Source organism: Bombina bombina, chromosome 1 (genome assembly GCF_027579735.1).
Source record: "Bombina bombina isolate aBomBom1 chromosome 1, aBomBom1.pri, whole genome shotgun sequence".
NCBI classification, from domain to species: Eukaryota; Metazoa; Chordata; class Amphibia; order Anura; family Bombinatoridae; genus Bombina; species Bombina bombina.
In genome coordinates this window covers 575,405,584-575,425,448 of record NC_069499.1, presented here as the reverse complement: position 1 = coordinate 575,425,448, position 19,865 = coordinate 575,405,584, and the positions used below count along the sequence as shown (strand labels likewise).

At 37.2% G+C, this 19,865-nt stretch overlaps 1 protein-coding gene across 1 annotated transcript in view; it reads right to left on the bottom strand.

Moving 5' to 3' along the window:
* Nucleotides 1-2,172: 2,172 nt before the first annotated feature.
* VWC2L (von Willebrand factor C domain containing 2 like) overlaps nt 2,173-19,865 on the bottom strand; it is a 198,220-nt gene continuing 180,527 nt past the window's right edge. The window contains exon 3 of the mRNA XM_053690976.1: nt 2,173-2,353. Coding sequence (XP_053546951.1) covers nt 2,205-2,353 — 149 coding nt within the window. The 3' untranslated portion in view covers nt 2,173-2,204. The remainder of the gene's footprint in view (nt 2,354-19,865) is intronic.

Here is a 19,865-nt window from a genome sequence, read left to right as displayed (position 1 = left end):
AGAAAGGTTCTTCAAGCAGTGGTGCCTTCTGTTTAGGTCTGCCTGTCTTGTTCTCCCTTCCTGTTCATTCTGTGTCCTCTAGCTTGGGTATTTGTTTCCACTAGTAATTGAATGATGTTGTGGACTCTCCATATCTTAGGAAAGAAAACAAAAGTTATGCTTACCTGATAAATTTCTTTCTCTAGGGATATGGAGAATCTACTACCCCACCCTTTATTAAGACAGTTATTTTTTTACTAAACCTCAGGCACCTCTACACCTTTGTGTTATTCCTTTTCCATTTCCCTTCAGTCGAATGACTGGGGATTATGGGTAGGTGAGTTACACTGTGGTGCTCTTTGCCTCCTCCTGCTGGTCAGGAGTGATATTCCCACTAGTAATTGAATGACGTTGTGGACTCTCCATATCCGGAAAGAAATTTATCAGGTAAGCATAAATTTTGTTTTTTATATATATATATATATATATATATATATATATATATATATATATATATATATATATATATATATATAAATAAAACAAAATTTATACATCTTTAGACATATATATGTATCTCTATGTTAAAGCCCTTTGCAGACTTTTTTTTCCCTCTAACACGAGACCTCATATCTTTGAGCCCTTATAACTTTTTGCGCAATATTTTTTTAATAATTGTTATTAGATGGTGTTATTTATTATGAGTGTAACTGCACTTTGTAATGTATTTTTGATCTGTTTTGTAACTCTTTTTTTTGTTTAGCGAAACAGTTAACCAGAGCTCTGAGGATGCGCTAACCTGACAAGTGTTAACTTCAATTGCACTCTAGCGATCGCATTTGCTTTCAACTTGTAATGCAAGCGAAACACCTGCAATAAACCGCTTTTCACTTGCCTTTAACTATTAGCACTCCACTCGTAATCTGGCCCTTTATGTGTAGTAGCTATAGAAGTATACAATGTCATTGAATACTTTTTTTTTTTTTGACAATTTGTTTTCAGGAATAACATCCCATAAAATTCTTATCTTTTGCCTAGTTGATGACTATGAACAAATACTCTGCATATGATGCATGAAATACAAAGAGACTGATTCAAGCGGATTTCTTACAATGCAATATAACACACTTCATATTTAACAAAATATTTTTTTTAATAATATATTTTTTGACGCATCAAATATTTTGTTGGCAAGAACATGATACACAGCTCTATGCACACATTGCAGTTTCTCGTGAGTTTTTAGGCACACTCTTGTTCTGAGAATTAAAACAGTTAACAGGAGATAAACACGTGGAACAAACCATTTGATACAGGAGCAGAAAACAGAAAAAGCCAGACAAGAAAAAAAAAGATAGAAAAATATACTTAATTAAATGTCAGAACACGAGAGCATGTTCTATACAAAGAACATTATGGAACAATAATTGCATGTATACTTGTTAATGTCATTATTAAAGTGAATATTTTTGTCTATGATATGGAACTTGGCATTAAAAGAGGAAGCCATTTTGCTGTTATGGAATGACTTTTTCTTAATCCACAAATGTTCAAGGGTTCAGTGTGAATGAATGTTCTGCTTTATTCCTATAATTATGGAAAGAAGAAAAAAAAAATCTTCCAGTTTCCAAGAGTAAGAAAGTTGAAAATGAAGGAAGATGATTGGCCAGTTCTATCTTCTATATGTCCAAATTGTCTGCAGTTGACATGAGATATTATTAATCAGTTGGATTAACCTCTGCATTTTATGAGAATAGTTTGGTCCTTCTACCTAAAAACAATATTCGTTATTTTATGTTTCTTTCTATTTTGTTTTTGTGGTGTAAATATTTATTTTCTCAATTTGAACACAACAGATTTTGTGTAAACCAAAATCAAATGAAGTTATACAGAGACAAAAGACTGTCCAGAAAACTCAGTGAGAAGTGATGATTTGAGCGAGTGCTCCCTCACAGTGTCACTCTGCATGTGTTTGTTTAATGTCTGTTTGAAATCTTCTCAGAAAAAAATGAGTCCTTATTAAATAGTTAAGTCACAACTTCTGCAAACCTCAGTTTTTAAGCAGAGCGTATAATCCAGAAGGTATCAGGAGGCGTGGACCTTACTTAGTCTTGAACCTTTTGCCCATATTTTCTAGTTATGGTGGCTCCCATGTATATGTTCTTTCCATTGCTAAAGTTTAGATTGCAGAGCAGGTCGATCTCCAATCCAGCGGCACGGTAAGTCTATAAGTTCTGTTTTCCGTGGCACTCCCTTTTGGAGCATTGTGCTGGTTTCCACCAGTCCCCATTGTGGCAGTGGCAGATGTTACAGTCATCCACTTTGACCTCGATGCCTGCTGGGATGATGGTGGTTCCCGCAAAGCAATTAGGACCTAGGAAGAAAGAATATGAGATTCAGTACAAACTCTAGTAAACAAACATTTTCCCCCAGAGCTTTTCAGTGCAACCACTCTCTTGTTTTTCTGACACTCACATTGAAATTGAATTTAAAAGGTTTCTAGGTTTCACTTTTACAGTTTACTAATCTACCAAGAATGCTTTTTGTAGAGCCTTATGGAGATGACGCCAGTGATGTCCAAATTATTAACAGATCACATAAAACCCAATTTTTCTCTTTTATGATTCAGATAGAGCATGTGATTGTAAACAACTTTCCAATGTTATTGGCTCACCCAGTGCGTTCAGCTAGCTCCCAGTAGTGCATTGCTGCTTCTTTCACAAAGTATGCCAAAAGAATGAAGCAAATGAGATAATATAAGTTTTGGAATTGGAAAGTTGTTTAAATTTGTATGTTCTATCTAAATCATCAAATTTGGGTTTCATGTCTCGGAAAAATAAAATGTTTTTAAATTTAAAAAAAAAAAAAACACGTAATTTAAAGGGGCATTTGAATGCAAAACAAAATATGCTCTGATTAATTATAGCATGACATTTTTGCATTTCTGACTCTCAACTACTATGGGGCCCATTTACCAAGCTCCGTAGGTCCGTGTTTCAGCCTCGCCAGAAACACCAGTTATGAAGCAGCGGTCTAAAGACCGCTCCTCCATAACCTGTCCGCCTGCTCTGAGGAGGCGGACAGAGATTGCGTAAAATCAACCCGATCCAATACGATCGGGTTGATCAACATCCGCTGCTGGCCACGAATCTACAGTGGGCAGCGTTGCACCAGCAGTTCACAAGAGCTGCTGGTGCAATGCTAAATGCGGAGAGCGTATTGATCTGCTGATCGGATCATATCGGACAGACATTTCATAAATAGGCCCCTATGTGTTGATTAACCCATGCAAAGTGGTTAAACACATATGTAAAGCTCTGCTTGGGATTATCAAATATTAGATTAATTTTAGTATTACACAACCCATTTTAATCTATTTTGACAACATATGCATGATCGATATCCAAAATCACCCAGAATTGCGAGAGAAAAAAGCAGAAAGGCATTGCTATATAGAATTTCGCAAAATATTATTTTTATTTTTTTAATTCCTGATATATTTAATTGGTTAAAAGGTTAAAAAAAAGCCTGTTAAAAAAACTGCCAAAATAGAACCAGTGCTGAGAGTTATTGTCATTAAAACTAGCTGGCAGCAGGACATGGCCACTCATTTGAAAGATGAAGATTGCGGCTGTCAAACAATGGGTCTTGAGTTTCATTATGTATTGTAGGGAGAAACATAGGGGATACTCCACCCTCAGATGTTGTTCAATACTCCTATTGTTCTATAATGGTGATCAGTGGATGCCACTTGCGCATGTGACTCCTCCTTAGACAGAAGAGCCTCTCCTCATTCAAAACAGTCAGTTGCCCTATTGTAGGGCTTATTTTAGGGAATTGAGGCCCAGAACACCATAAAAAGCAACTAGTATACAGGTGATTATAATTTATATGGCAATGACCAGGTACCTAAAGGGGCAGGAGACCCATCCCCTCATTTGAAAATGGATGATTCCCTCTTTCATGTGAAGGTATTGTGTGTGTGTGTGTTTTGTATGCTGTCTTTAGGGGATGGGAACCGCTTCTACTTTTCATTTTTATATCAATCACCTACTAATGATAGGGGTATCAGACATCACATTGTGCCCCCTTCACCTCATTAAGCATTGCACAGGTGTGGACTAGGGGCAGGTGAACCCAATACCATGGTTATCATCTGAAAAATAAAGGGGCATGTGATCCCTCTTTCCCATGAGGGGATCTCATACCCCTCTAATTAAATCAGAATGCTGTGTAAGGGCTTTTTAGTGCCCCCAGTGCAACTCTAGAAACAACCGAGTTTCTAGTGAGACATGTTATCACCATTTCTATTTGTGTTAAGCTGCATCCTAGGAAGCAAGTGACTCATTTGAAAGAGTCTTGTTGAATGAGGGGTAACTTATTTTTCTAACACAAATGTGGAGAAGGAAAGAGGTTCAATCAGATCATTTTAAGGGGACAGTAAAGATCTTGCTATTGCAAAATAAAATGATTAATTATGTAAAGTAAAACAACTTTGCAATATAATGTCATTATGCATTTTACCCCTTTTTCTTTTAATTTAAAGGGACACTGAACCCAATTTTTTATTTTGGGATTTAAATAAAGCATGCAATTTTAAGCAAGTTTCTAATTTACTCCTATTACCAATCGTTCTTTGTTCTCTTGCTATCTTTATTTGAAAAGCAAGAATGTAAGTTTAGAATGGGATCCATTTTGGGTTGTTCTTGCTGATTGGTGGATAAATTCACCCACCGATAAACAAGTGCTGTCCAGTGTACTGAACCAAAAATTGGCTGGCTCCTTCGCTTAGAAGCCTTCTTTTTCAAATAAAGATAGCAATAGAACAAAAAAAATTGATAATAGGAGTAAATTAGAAAGTTGCTTAAAATTGCATGCTCTAACTGAATCATTAAAGAAAATATTTTGGGTTCAGTATCCTTTTTAAGTGTGAAAATAGTGGATTGTCCAGTCCTGAAAACTTCAAAAACTCATCCTTGCCACATAAATGTTCCTAATTTGCAGTTTGTTAACAAATTATTATTATTATTATCATCAGGTATTTGTAGAGCACAGATTCCGCAGCGCTGTAAACATAGTCAGTATACAGGAAAGCTTTTGTAGGGATCAAGTGGGTAGAGGGCCCTGCCGAGAGTTTCATTGTTGTAGTCAGCTCTTATGAAGGCGATCTGCAAACAGCTGGGCTCATAGGCTTACATTCTAAGGGGTTCAAGGGGAAAGCAATGGAGTTAGGAAAGGTTAGTGTTGGTTGTATGCATCCCTGAATAGTAGAGTTTTTAGGGAGCGCTTGAAGCTGTTAAAACTAGGGGAGAGTCTTGTGGAGCAAGGCAGGGAGTTCCACAAGATGGGGGCCAGTCTGGAGAAGTCCTGTAAACGGGAATGTGAGGAAGTAACAAGAGAGGAGGAGATCCTGAGCTGATCGAAGGGGACGGGAGGGAGAGTATCTGGAGACAATTTCTGAAATGTAGGGGGAAGCAGTGCAGTTGAGGGCTTTGTATGTCAGTGTGAGGATTTTGTGTTTAATCCTAGAGGCAAGAGGAAGCCAGTGAAGGAATTGGAAGAGAGGTGCAGCAGATGAAGAGCAAAGAGTAAGGAAGATGAGCCTGGCAGAGGCATTCATAATGGATTGTAAAGGAGCTATGCGGCAGCTAGGTAGACCAGAGAGGACAGAGTTGTAGTAGTCGAGGCGGGAAAGGATGAGAGAGTGGATTAAAATCTTAGTTGTATCTTGTGTAAGGAAATGTCTAATTTTAGAGATGTTTTTATGGTGGAAGCGGCAGGCTTTAGCCAAGGACTGAATGTGAGGAGTGAAGGAAAGTGAGTGAAAAAAGTCAAGTGTGACCCCAAGACATCTAACAAATAATTTCAGCTGAAGCCAAACAATGTAAATTGTGTTAACCACATGACAGTGTCAAGCATTTCTTCTCCAGGCTCAAGTGCAAATTAGCTTCTCCAAATTAGTGAAAGTAGTGAGCGGAGTATGACTATTAAAAACAATTGCAGTACACGATATGTTAATCTATTCTAATAATTTTCAGACAGTAATGTTTAGTGTGCCTTATAAGTGCTGCTGAAGGTTATTGCTGTTTTTATAGCAATCATCAGCACCTTAAAGGCATGTGACCCCTCATTTGAAAGGATAAACTGTTGTTCATATGAGGATTCTACTGCCCCTGTATGTGGTCTGGAGGTGGGCTTATTATTAGCCTCACTAACAAGGAAAGTGATGCACCTGCAAGGACTTCCTTGTTCCCTGTGATAAACGCACCTAGTGATATTACCCAGAGTTCAGCCCTCAGCCAGCAATAGGGAAGGAGACGGCTGCAGAATTCTAGATGGAAAGGGGACCTCCCAAAAGGAAGACACTGTGTCATCCTCCGCTGCCTTCAGGGCTCAGTGCAGATGGCCAGCACTACGGATTTGTGCAGGGCTATACAAATAAATGATCATAATAAAACTAAAGGCAGCAATATGTTGTCCTCCCTCAAGGAGTTAAACATTTATGATTTACATAGAGCACATAATTTACTTAATTGATCAGTTTTAACATTTTCCCTTGATATTGTTTGTTGAAACTTTGTTCTTTTTTTTTTCTTCAGTAAAAGCAACCAAAAGAACAAGGAATCTTATTTTGTTTTTAATTGTACACTTTATCCAAATTATTAACATTTATTTCACTCCCAAATCCCTTTAATAGACTTTCTGTTTGTACAAACACTCTTTATTTCACATTATTCTTCCCAGAGAATTTTCTTTTTTCCTTTTAAACATTAACCCTTCAGCAAAAGACAGCATATTGGAGTATTTGCGAGCACACTGTGTCAATACAATAGTATGCAATATTATTATTGTGATTATGATAATTATTTGTAATGTGCCAGCAGATTCTGCAGCGCGGTTTATTGGGTATGATAAGGACAAGACAGGGACAGAATCACTACAGGGCACTGCTCCCTAGAGAGCCTATAATATAAGTCATGGTTAGAGCATAGAGATCTATATTTATCAGGGCGGGAGCTTGCTGAGCTGCTGTGCTGCAGTCCTGACACTAGTCCTGACACTAGCAAGTTGTTCTCTGTGACTATCATCAAATGTCTGTGATTCTGAAGCCTTGGAAGAAACTTACCTAGAATGTAGCAGTCACAATAGAGCTCTGTAAGGTCACTCTAACCCTCACCTTACTTCTGACAGGCAGACTATGTTTTGTATGCAGTGTAAAAATTTTATTGAAATCAACAATTCAGACATGAAGCTGTGTATAAAAATACCTACAATAGTGTTGAACACTTCATCCGTAATGTGGATGCTTTATGTATCACAATGCAGCTGTTATTTACACAGGTACATACTAGTTTTCATGTTTATATTATGTATTGCAGTAAATTATTTTAAAGAAAGTTAAGTCCTCGATTATTTCTATAATATTCTAATTAGGATTAATTAGCATTAACTTCTTTATGACCGGTGTACCCTGATGCGCAGTCATTAAGTCATTAAGCGAAGCTGCGCTAGTACTGCACGCCTCACTTCTGCAAGGCATGCAGATATAGACCTGCGCTATTCCGGAGTAGCATTAGGAGGTATGTGAACGACCGCCGACATTATTTAAATAAAGCAGATTCACCTAGATTACGAGTTATATGCGCTATAGGGAAATTAACGAACGCAACAAAAAAAGCATTATTTAACCCTCTATAGCGCAGCCATTACAAGTTTTGAAACAGCCGGCTTGTGTGTGTGATATGGTGTTTTTAAGCACCATACCGCACACAATTCAAGCGCTGTTTTGACGTGCTCGTGCACGCTTTCCCCATAGACAACAATGGGGAGAGCGGGTCAGAAAAGACTCTAACACCTGCGATCCCGGAATGAAAAGCTCCGTAACTCAGCCCCATTGATGTCTATTGGGGAAAAAAAATACAGTTTAAACCTAACAGCCTAACATGAACCCCACGTATAAACACGTATAAATAAAAGTGTATTAATATAACCGTGTTGGTTGTGCAAAACTGGGGAATGGGTAATAAAGGGATTATCTATCTTTTTAAACAATAAAAAATCTGGAGTAGACTGTCCCTTTAACCAATATATCAATATAGAAAATGATTACACCATAATGTCTCATAAATTTTAAATTTCAAGGTCCACATGGTTCTTCTGTTACTTATTAAGCAGATGAGGTTGGGACATTTTTCAAGAATCTGAAACTATATAATTTATTGTTTTATTTGCTGTTTTAGTGTTTAATGTCCCTTTAATCATTTAGAAAAAGTTTACTTGCAGTTTTTAGCATCATTGGCGCAGAATAACAAAGGCACTTACAACGTTTGGTAACACTGGATTTTAATGCAAAAGCAGAAAATTAACCCTTTGTAATACTCTAAACTGTCTTACAAGATCTTCCAACATGTTGTATTTAAAGGGACACTGAACCCAAATTTTTTCTTTCATGATTCAGATAGAGCATGTAATTGTAAGCAACTTTCTAATTTACTTCTATTATCAATTTTTCTTCATTCTCTTGCAATCTTTATTTGAAAAGAAGGCATCTCAGCTAAGGAGCTAGCAAATTGTGGGTTCAGAACCATGGACAGCACTTGTTGTTTAAAGGTGCTGTCCAATCCAGGTTGTTCACCTAAAATGGGCCGGCATCTAAACTTACATTCTTGCTTTTCAAATAAACATACCAAGAAAATGAAGACAATTTGATAATAGGAGTAAATTAGAAAGTTACTTAAAATTGCATGCTCTATCTGAATCACAAAATATTTTTTTGGGCTACAGTGTCCCTTTAAGCATATGTCGAACGATTTGAGTTATTGAAACACAAGTTGAAGCGGTAGATCAGTTCAGGCTGTTCGTTAAAATGTTAATTAAAACATACTCCTATTTATTATATACTTTGCCCAAATGCATAATTTGTATCTTACTTATGCTATTGGTGGTAGTGAAGGGTCAGCAGGGTGAAGTTCAGTCTTTACAGGTTTGCAGTTTATTGCGGTGCAGTTTAATTTTTCTTATCTTTCACTATTTCTTATGTGTCCGCCTCCCTCAGGGTCTGATCTGCAGGATCAGGCACTTGTTATAAATTAATTTGGATTCCCAGATAATAGGAATGGCCATAAATGAATCTGTTTAGTATTCATGCGGCTAGCACATTGCTCCGCTGCAATTTAAGGCACGCTTAATAGACTCTTTAAGGGTTACTGTTTCTATAATTGCATGATTTTCTAATTGACTCTTACAGCAATCGTTTCTATTCTTAAAAAAAAATTTAAAAGGGAGGGGGAAAGTGAGAGTTTGAAGAAGGATAAATGAAAGAGATGGAAAATGTTCATTTTATATAAATACAACCAGAAGGTCTGCATACGTTCCTTACACTAAGCCTGTACTTTTTAGAAACAGAATTATTTTACACTTTTTAATCCCCTCTGTTATGCAATGCAGTGTATATCAGTATTATAGGAATACACACATTGCTTTGTCTGGAATTGACACACATTGTTCTCTGTTATTTATACAGCAGTGAGTGCGTACAGTGCAGGATGTGCAACTATATACAGAGCAGACAGCATTTCTGAATTCTACACAGAGCACTTTGCATGACATCATTTAGGATAAAAATAATTACTTATAAGATGCATTTTTGTAATACTTTTGTGTTATCAAAAATTCTTGGGTAAAATGTATCACTGTTACATGAATAGCTGTTACTGTGAAAGGAGCATATGTATATAGGCCTAGTGCACCCTTATTCTAACACAACTCCTACTCAGAGTGCTGGTGGTGGCATGAATTTGCCAGTACTGATATAAAATGAGTTAACACACACACACTATTATATTTATATATGTATTATTTAGTGAATAGTCTGTGCGACTGTATTATAAAGAGAAGAAATCCACCCAGATGAGTTTATAAATCAGGAGCGTAACACAAAGTAGTGTTTGTGCCTCTATTGAGGAATATGTGGCTCCAATGTACACAGAACAGTATATATTATGCACAAAGTAGTATGTTTATGTACCATACAGTGAACAATGTGTCTGCAGCTTATGTACATTACAGTGAGCATTGTGTCTGCAGCGTATGCACCTTACAGTGATCATTGTGTCTGCAGCTTATGTACCTTACAGTGATCATTGTGTCTGCAGCTTATGTACCTTACAGTGAGCATTGTGTCTGCAGCTTATGTACCTTACAGTGAGCATTGTGTCTGCAACTTATGTACTTTTCAGTGAGCATTGTGTCTGCAGCTTATGTACTTTTCAGTGAGCATTGTGTCGGCAGCTTATGTACCTTACAGTGAGCATTGTGTCTGCAACTTATGTACTTTTCAGTGAGCATTGTGTCTGCAGCTTATGTACTTTTCAGTGAGCCTTGTGTCTGCAGTTTATGTATCTTATAGTGAGAATTGTGTCTGCAGCTTATGTAGCTTACAGTAAGCATTGCGTCTGCAGCTTATGTACTTTACAGTAAACATTGTTCCTGCATCTTATGTACCTTACAGTGAGCATTGTGCCTGCAGCTTATGCACCTTACAGTGAGCATTGTGGCTGCAGCTTATGTATGTTACAGTGATCATTGTGTCTATAATTTAACACTGCAGCTTCTGTACTTTACAGTGAGCATTGTGTCTCTAATTTAACACTGCATATTCTGTACTTTACAGTGATTATTCTGTCTGTAATTTAACACTGCAGCTTCTGTACCTTAGAGTGATTATTCTGTCTGTAATTTAATAGTGCAGCTTCTGTACTTTACAGTGATCAGTGTGGCTGTAATTTAACACTGCAGCTTCTGTACTTTACAGTGAGCTTTGTGTCTGTAATTTAATAGTGCAGCTTCTGTACTTTACAGTGATCATTGTGTCTGTAATTTAATAGTACAGCTTCTGTACTTTACATTGATTATTGTGGCTGTAATTTAACACTGCAGCTTCTGTACTTTACAGTGATTATTCTGTCTGTAATTTAACACTGCAGTTTCTGTACCTTAGAGTGATTATTCTGTCTGTAATTTAATAGTGCAGCTTCTGTACTTTACAGTGATCAGTGTGGCTGTAATTTAACACTGCAGCGTCTGTACTTTACAGTGACCATTGTGTCTGTAATTTAATAGTGCAGCGTCTGTACTTTACAGTTTCTTCATTTGAACATAAACAAATGTAGGTGCTGACTCTTGCATTTCGGTAATGAGATTTGGTAACCCTATGTATATGTTTACTAAATAGACACGTTATACTATACGCTTTTTTTCATATACTTTGAACATTAGGGGTTAATACCTTGTGCCGCAAAACATTGCCATCACTGTTTTAACATTATTCTCTGTGACTTGGTTTTGTTTGCCTTGTAGAGATTTGTGTTTGTATTTGTTCGATATGAGGACACCTATAATAAGAAATATGTTGCGGTCCGATACTTATCTTCCCCACAACGTTTTGAAGAAATGGATCACTTTAAAAATGATCAATTGTGCACCTGAATATGATTGTGAATTCACACTATTGTATAAAATGGATGAGGAGTGTATTCACTATCCCTGACGAAGTGCCTGTCGGCATGAAACGCGTAGGATTTTTACCTGACCTGCTCTCACGTATGATGTGTTGCTGTTTACCATTTGTGAAATAAATTACACCATTTGATGACCACCAACAGATCGTTTTCTTGTTCTTTGGTGTAATTTAATAGTGCAGCGTCTGTACTTTACAGTGATCATTGTGTCTGTAATTTAATAGTGCAGAGTCTGTACTTTACAGTGATCATTGTGTCTGTAATTTAATAGTGCAGCGTCTGTACTTTACAGTGATCATTGTGTCTGTAATTTAACATGGCAGCTTCTGTGCTTTACAGTGATCATTGTGTATGTAATTTAATAGTGCAGAGTCTGTACTTTACAGTGATCATTGTGTCTATAATTTAATAGTGCAGCGTCTGTACTTTACAGTGATCATTGTGTCTGTAATTTAATAGTGCAGCGTCTGTACTTTACAGTGATCATTGTGTCTATAATTTAGCATGGCAGCTTCTGTACTTTACAGTGATCATTGTGTCTGTAATTCAATAGTGCAGCGTTTGTACTTTAGAGTGATCATTGTGTCTGTAATTTAACATGGCAGCTTCTGTGCTTTACAGTGATCATTGTGTCTGTAATTTAATAGTGCAGCGTCTGTACTTTACAGTGATCATTGTGTCTGTAATTTAACATGGCAGCTTCTGTGCTTTACAGTGATCATTGTGTCTGTAATTTAATAGTGCAGCGTCTGTACTTTACAGTGATCATTGTGTCTGTAATTTAATAGTGCTACTTCTGTACTTTACAGTGATCATTGTGTCTATTATTTAACACTGCAGCTTCTGTACTTTACAGTGATCATTGTGTCTATAATTTAACACTGCAGCGTCTGTACTTTACAGTGAGCATTGTGTCTGTAATTTAATAGTGCAGCGTCTGTACTTTACAGTGAGCATTGTGTCTGTAATTTAACCCCTTAATGACCACAATGTACCCTGTATGTCACTGGTCGTTAAGGGTTTTTTCAGGACATAATAGGACAAGTCTAGCAAGAACACGCTATTAATGCCCTCCCTCCAGCAGGCTTTGTGGAATAGAGCAGTCTCAACGCTGGTGGCAAGACCGTGCTATAAAACAATCAAGTCCCAAAAAAAGGCCAGCGACATACAGGGTACGTCGCTGGTCCTTAAGGGGTTAATAGTGAGCTTCTGTACTTTACAGTGATCATTGTGTCTGTAATTTAATAGTGCAGCTTCTGTACTTTACAGTGATCATTGTGTCTGTAATTTAATAGTGCAGCTTCTGTACTTTACAGTGACCATTGTGTCTGTAATTTAATAGTGCAGCTTCTGTACTTTACAGTGATCATTGTGTCTGTAATTTAATAGTGCAGCTTCTGTACTTTACAGTGATCATTGTGTCTATAATTTAACACTTCAGCTTCTGTATCTCAGAGATTACTGTGTCTATAATTTAACAGTGCAGCTTCTTTGCTTTACAGTGATCATTGTGTCTGCAATTTTTATTTAACACTGCAGATTCTGTACTTTATAGTGAGCTTTGTGTCTGTAATTTAACCCTGCAGCTTCTGTACTTTACAGTGATCATTGTCTATAATTTAACACTGCAGCATCTGTACTTTGCAGTGATCATTGTGTCTGTAATTTAATAGTGCAGCTTCTGTATCTCAGAGATTACTGTGTCTATAATTTAACAGTGCAGCTTCTTTGCTTTACAGTGATCATTGTGTCTGCAATTTAACACTGCAGATTCTGTACTTTATAGTGAGCTTTGTGTCTGTAATTTAACCCTGCAGCTTCTGTACTTTACAGTGATCATTGTCTATAATTTAACACTGCAGCATCTGTACTTTGCAGTGATCATTGTGTCTGTAATTTAATAGTGCAGCTTCTGTACTTTACAGTGAGCATTGTGTCTGTAATTTAATAGTGCAGCTTCTGTAATTTACAGTGATCATTGTGTCTATAATTTAACACTGCAGCATCTGTACTTTGCAGTGATCATTGTGTCTGTAATTTAATAGTGCAGCTTCTGTAATTTACAGTGATCATTGTGTCTATAATTTAACACTGCAGCGTCTGTACTTTACAGTGATCATTGTGTCTGTAATTTAATAGTGCAGCGTCTGTACTTTACAGTTGTCATTGTGTCTGTAATTTAATAGTGCAGCGTCTGTACTTTACAGTGATCATTGTGTCTGTAATTTAATAGTGCAGCGTCTGTACTTTACAGTTGTCATTGTGTCTGTAATTTAATAGTGCAGATTCTGTACTTTACAGTGATCATTGTGTCTGTAATTTAATAGTGCAGATTCTGTACTTTACAGTGATCATTGTGTCTGTAATTTAACACTGCAGCTTCTGTACTTTATAGTGAGCTTTGTGTATCTGTTTACACAAAAAGAAACATACATTATTAGCAGTACATTGATATCCAATATAGAATAAAATATGTATCTGGTTTTTGCATAGAATAACACATGCATTTTCACTATTCACAGACCAGTGTATGTATGTGTTTTTTAAACTGAACAATAGTATAATGTGCCTAACAGACTATACACATGTGTATATTATACACAGAGCAGAGTATATAGCTGTATTATGCAGAGGATCAAGTTTCTATATTGTACACAATGGGCCAGATTACAAGTGGAGAGCAAACATTTGTGCTAACGTTTTCGTGATCATTTGCGCACAGGTAAAATAACGCTTGTATTACAAGTTGAGAGTAAACGCGATCGTGTAAGCACAATCGTGAACTATGCTAGAATGATTACGGTGACTTCAGAGCTGTGATTAACTGCTTCGCGATACATAAAAGTGTCACAAAACATATCAAAAATACATTACAAAGTACAGTTAAACTCATAACATCGTCATCTAATACATAAAAAAAAAAAAGTGAAAAAAGAAATGCAGGCAAAGGGATTTAACATTGAGATACATACATATACATGTCTAAAGACGGATATGTATGTATATATAAATGTCTATATATGTGTATGTATGTACTTATGTATTTACAGATATAGACATACATACATATATATATATATATATATATATACTGTATGTATAAATATATAGAAGTTCATTGGAGCCAGTTAAGTAGATGAAAACATGTAAAATTATATTAATGCAATGATCATATTTACTAAAGGTTTTAACTATGTATTTACTGTAAATATTTCACATTCCAATGTTCTGCACACAGCAGAATATGTTCTATGTATTTTTAAATAGATATTCCTATCTATATCCTGTATATCTGTATATATCTATAACTATATATAATCATGTAGCACTCCACTCGCAATCTGGACCAATGTTGGATGTACTGTATATGTATTCAGCATTGAGGAATGTGTATCTATTGCGTATAGAGCAGTGTGTGTGCATTTGCATTATATACAGCAGTGCTCAAGTGCATGCTTACTTGTCAGATTTTGTTTGTAAAAAACATTTATCACACATCATTGCATTAATCACACAGCTTGTGTGTGTTGTATTCATCTATGTGTGAGTGACAGCTGCTACTGCATAGACTGTGTTCCTCTCAGCTCGTTCCTCCCAGTGCTGCAGCTGTGCACTAACCACAGCTCTATTTGCTAGGATCAATAAGAGCCAACCATAAAATCTGACATAATTCCATCATGGAGCCAGGGTACAAATACTCCTGAGAGAGAGGTTCAGAATCAATGCTGAAATAGTCCCTCTGCTGCCCTCTAAATATTTTATAGGAGGATTTGGTTCTATGGATTTCCCAGGCAGCAGTGAGAGGGAAGCAGTGAAAGAATTACTGGGCACTTAATATCTGCAGGTTTATGGCCTTGTTAAACCATTGCTCTGGCTGCAACGTGCTGTTGAAGAGGGCACGACACAAACTATAAGCTCCAGAGGTTGCATACTCTGGGCCAGAACTTGGGAAGCCCATGGAACTACATGTTCTGGGACATTGTATAGGATAACTGCATCAAGAACACAATAGAATCAAATTCAGCCTCTAATTCATGTAACATGAATTTAAATAGGTGAAACTTTTTCAAACATTACATTCAGAAACTGTATTATGTGCAGCATAAAAAACACTTGAGGTCTGTAGTGTTGTAATAGATTTGGTATATCAAGTCCCAGAGGCCGAATTATCATATGTCTGTCGGACCTGATCGGACAGTGCGGATCAGGTCCAACAGACATCACTGAATGCGGAGAGCAATGCGCTGCTGGTGCAACACTGACCTCTGCAGACTCGTGGCCAATGGGCCGCCAGCAGGGGGTGTCAATCAACCTGATCGTACTCGATTGGGTTGTATTGTGGAGATTCCTGTCCGCCTCATTAGAGCAGGCGGGCGCGTCTGAAGACTCGCCAGTAACACAAGCCCTCAAGCCCCTTACGGAGCTTGATAAATGGGCCTCCCAGTATGGCTTGAGGATATAAATTGATCTATAGGAAAATAGTAGGCAACATTGTAATGTGCATTAGTGTATTTCATGTTCACACCACTGCTGGCTCTCTGAGCAGGAACTGTGTCTAAATGTGAGTGCACTGGATATGTGCAGCATATATACATATGCCAACAGGCACAGTGGCATCTTTGCATGTGCTTTGAATTATAATTGGAAGGCAAGATTCTGGTGGTTTACGGATCAGTACCAATGGCAAATTAAAGGAACATTAAACACCTCTTGTTTTTGTGTAAAAATCATGCTTTGTCCCTAGAGAAGCCAGAAAGCAAAATCTGTAAACTAGTTTTTCAAAATGCTGCAAATTGCTTAATCCAGCTATTTGATTGGCATCTTTTGTAGGTTACAGATTAAGCTTTTTGGCCTTTCTAGGGAGTATGGGACAAGCTCAATTTTACACAAAAGTAAGAAGTATTTAATGTATTTTAAAAGAAAAATCATTGTCTCCTTATGCCCCACCTTTAGGGGGTGACTTCAATAAGAAGAAACATTACAACTACAGCTAACTGTACATATAAAACACCTTATACAGAGGTTTGGAAAGTTATGGAGAAATGTTTGGAATGATCTGTACACCTTAGACTTAAAACGGAAACTCTATAGGAAATCAAACTCACACACACATTATGATACAATGTCATTTGCCACTGACATATCACACTGAACCAGCAACAAGTACAAGTAAACGTTTTACACTAAAACTCAGGGGTCAAGTCCTCCAAAAAAAAGTGTGGGAACTCACCAAGACTTTCACCCCCCCCCCTCACAATTAATATTGTTTTAAACATACACACACATTGTATTTATATGTATATATTCTTTACACTCTAGTTAGTGAAAACAAATTAAAACCAATGAAGGATGGAATGATTGCCTATGGGCCTGAGACTCCTCCTCTGTCTCAGAGTCTCACCCACTTAAGGTGCAATAGTCCTATTTCTGCTGAGGGGAGCTAAATAACCCTAGAGCAAGCCACGCAGAAATGTAATCACAATGTGTTCCACACAGTGCAGTGTGATCACACTGCAGGACTGCTGACAGGCTTGCATTTGGTGCATTGTAGGAAGTGTTACTGCCTATTACTAGAGGATCTCACTATCCCTCTAACCAGACTATGCTACAGCTTCTCACACCAACAGTAGCAGCGTCAACTGAAGCGGTTCTCTCCTCTTTCCAGGGGGAACTTAGTTCCACCTCCAAAAATAGTGCAGGAACTCCATTCCCATGCGTTCCCGCACGACTTGACCCCTGCTAAAACTAAAACACTTATAAAAAAAAAAATGTAATAATTGTGTTTCTTTTCTGACACAGGGAAAAGACATTTAGATAAAATTCAAGCTCAGACCAATAGCTGTAAAATTAACGATGAGCAGAAATGTCATTTCATTAAAGTGAAATTAGATTTCACAAGTCAATGAGGGGGAAAGTTTATTTCTTTTTCTCTCTGATCTCTCTATCATTAACCCATTCAGCCTGTGTGTTCTGTCTCTAGATACAATGAAAAGGAACCTACAGGATATAGGAGAAATATATATCACAGAAAAAATTATGGGTTGTGCGTGAGTTCATATAGGATATATATTGTTAAGATATGATGTAGATTGGCAGCCAATGGACTCTATGTACAAAGCAGTGATCGCTGCTCTGGAGCCCTTATGCGAGTTTGCTTCCCGCAATGTAAGAAGCAGCGGTCATTAGACTGGTGATTCTTGCACCCTACACCACCTCTGAAGTGGCGAGGGAAAATCACAGAGAGATAGCTCACTCGCTCTTGGTGATTGACAGCCCATTCAGTCGCGCAAATGAAGGGGCGGCATTACACACTGCGATGAGTGTGTAATTATACACATAGATCCGCTGCCCGTATAAAGCAAGGGCGGGCGGACAGCTTTGCAAGTTGAGAAGCTGTTCGCCCGCCTGTTAGTACATGGAGCCCATTGAGTTAAAACTAATAATGTAAAACAGAATGTGTCCTTAAAATACTGCAAAAGCACATACACTGGAAATAAAAAGATTATAAGATTTGGATGAGCAACTTGATAAAATAGGTGACAAAGTTCATGTTTCCAAAAGAGCATGAAGCTTTAAGAGACTTTTCAATTTAGTTATATTGTCCAATTTAGTTTGTTCTTTTGGTATATATATACTGAAAAGTATACCTAGGTAGCCGCAAAGCACTTCTGGGAGCTAGCTTGTGATTGGTGACTACACACATATGCTTCATATCACTGGCTCATCAGATGTGTTCAGCTAGGTCCCAGTTAGCGCTGCCACCTCGGCCATGTTTTCCCGGAAACTTATAAGTTATACATGCTGCAGGGTGTGCAGAGGTAAACATGAATTGCACCCCTGGACAGCACATAAATAGTGATCCTGGACAGCAGTATTCATATTCTCCCTGAACCCTGCACATGTGTAACTCATAAGTGTCCAGGAAAACATGGCCTAGGTGGCAACCCCAGTCCCAGTAGTGCACTGCAGCTCTGGAGCTAGCTTTAACTATGTGTTTAACCTTTTTGCAGTGATTAAATACATATTTACATGCAAGCAACAATGCAATAATATAATACTCTTGCAGCACTTTCTTTTTGCACATTTATGTCCCTTTGACATTTCAAACATCTAAAAATGACTAAATGCTTAAACTTAAAGGGCCATTATACACTCATTTTTTCTTTGCATAAATGTTTTGTAGATGATCTATTTATATAGCCCATAAAGTTTTTTTTTTAAATAAATGTATAGTTTTGCTTATTTTTAAATAACATTGCTCTGATTTTCAGACTCCTAACCAAGCCCCAAAGTTTTATGTAAATACCGTCAGCTACCTTCTCCAGCTTGCACCTGTTTGTGTAAAGGGTCTTTTCATATGCAAAAGAAGGGGGAGGGGGGAGTGTCTTATTTCCCACTTGCAGTGGGCTTTCCAACTACCTTTTCAACAGAGCCAAACTGACAGCTTCTAAGTAAGTTTTTAAACAGTTTTGTACTGGATTTTTATATCAGTATCTGTGCATCTTATTCTTTATAGTAGTGTCTATTACATGCAGTTATATGAAAATTAGTGTATACTGTCCCTTTAAAGGGACACTAAAGTAAAAATTCAACTTTCATGCTTCTGCCTAGAGCATACAATTCTAAACAATTTGCTTCTATCTTTTCATTTCTTTGTTTTCTTTGTATCCTATGTTAATAAAGCAAACCTAAGCTACTGGGACCTATCTGCCCATAAATACCTTATCATTGGCCAACCAGATGTGTTCAGCTAGCTCCCAGTAGAGCATTTTATTTGTTCAATAATGGATTTCAAGAGAATGAAGCAAATTTAATTTTAGAAGTAAAGTGGAAAGTTAGTTAAAATGTTATAATCTATCTTAATCATGAATGAAAAAAATAGGGTTTCATGCCCCTTTAACAAGAAGTGTTATATATGAAATATTTCAGTATACTTGTGAGATGAACAGAACATCTCAAACTACTATGTTTTAATGAATCAAGCATAGCAGAATCAGCTTATGATATATAAATATATATATACTGTATTTAGTGTGTGTGTGTGTGTGTGTGTGTATAAGTGTATGTATGTGTGTGTGTGTGTGTGTGTATAAGTTTATGTATGTGTGTGTGTGTGTATAAGTGTATGTGTGTGTGTATGTATGTGTGTGTGTGTGTGTATGTGTGTGTGTGTGTGTGTGTGTGTATGTATGTGTGTGTATAAGTGTATGTGTGTGTATAAGTGTGTATGTGTGTGTGTATAAGTGTATGTATGTGTGTGTGTATATGTGTGTATGTGTGTGTGTGTATAAGTTTATGTGTGTGTGTGTATACAGGGAGTGCAGAATTATTAGGCAAATGAGTATTTTGACCACATCATCCTCTTTA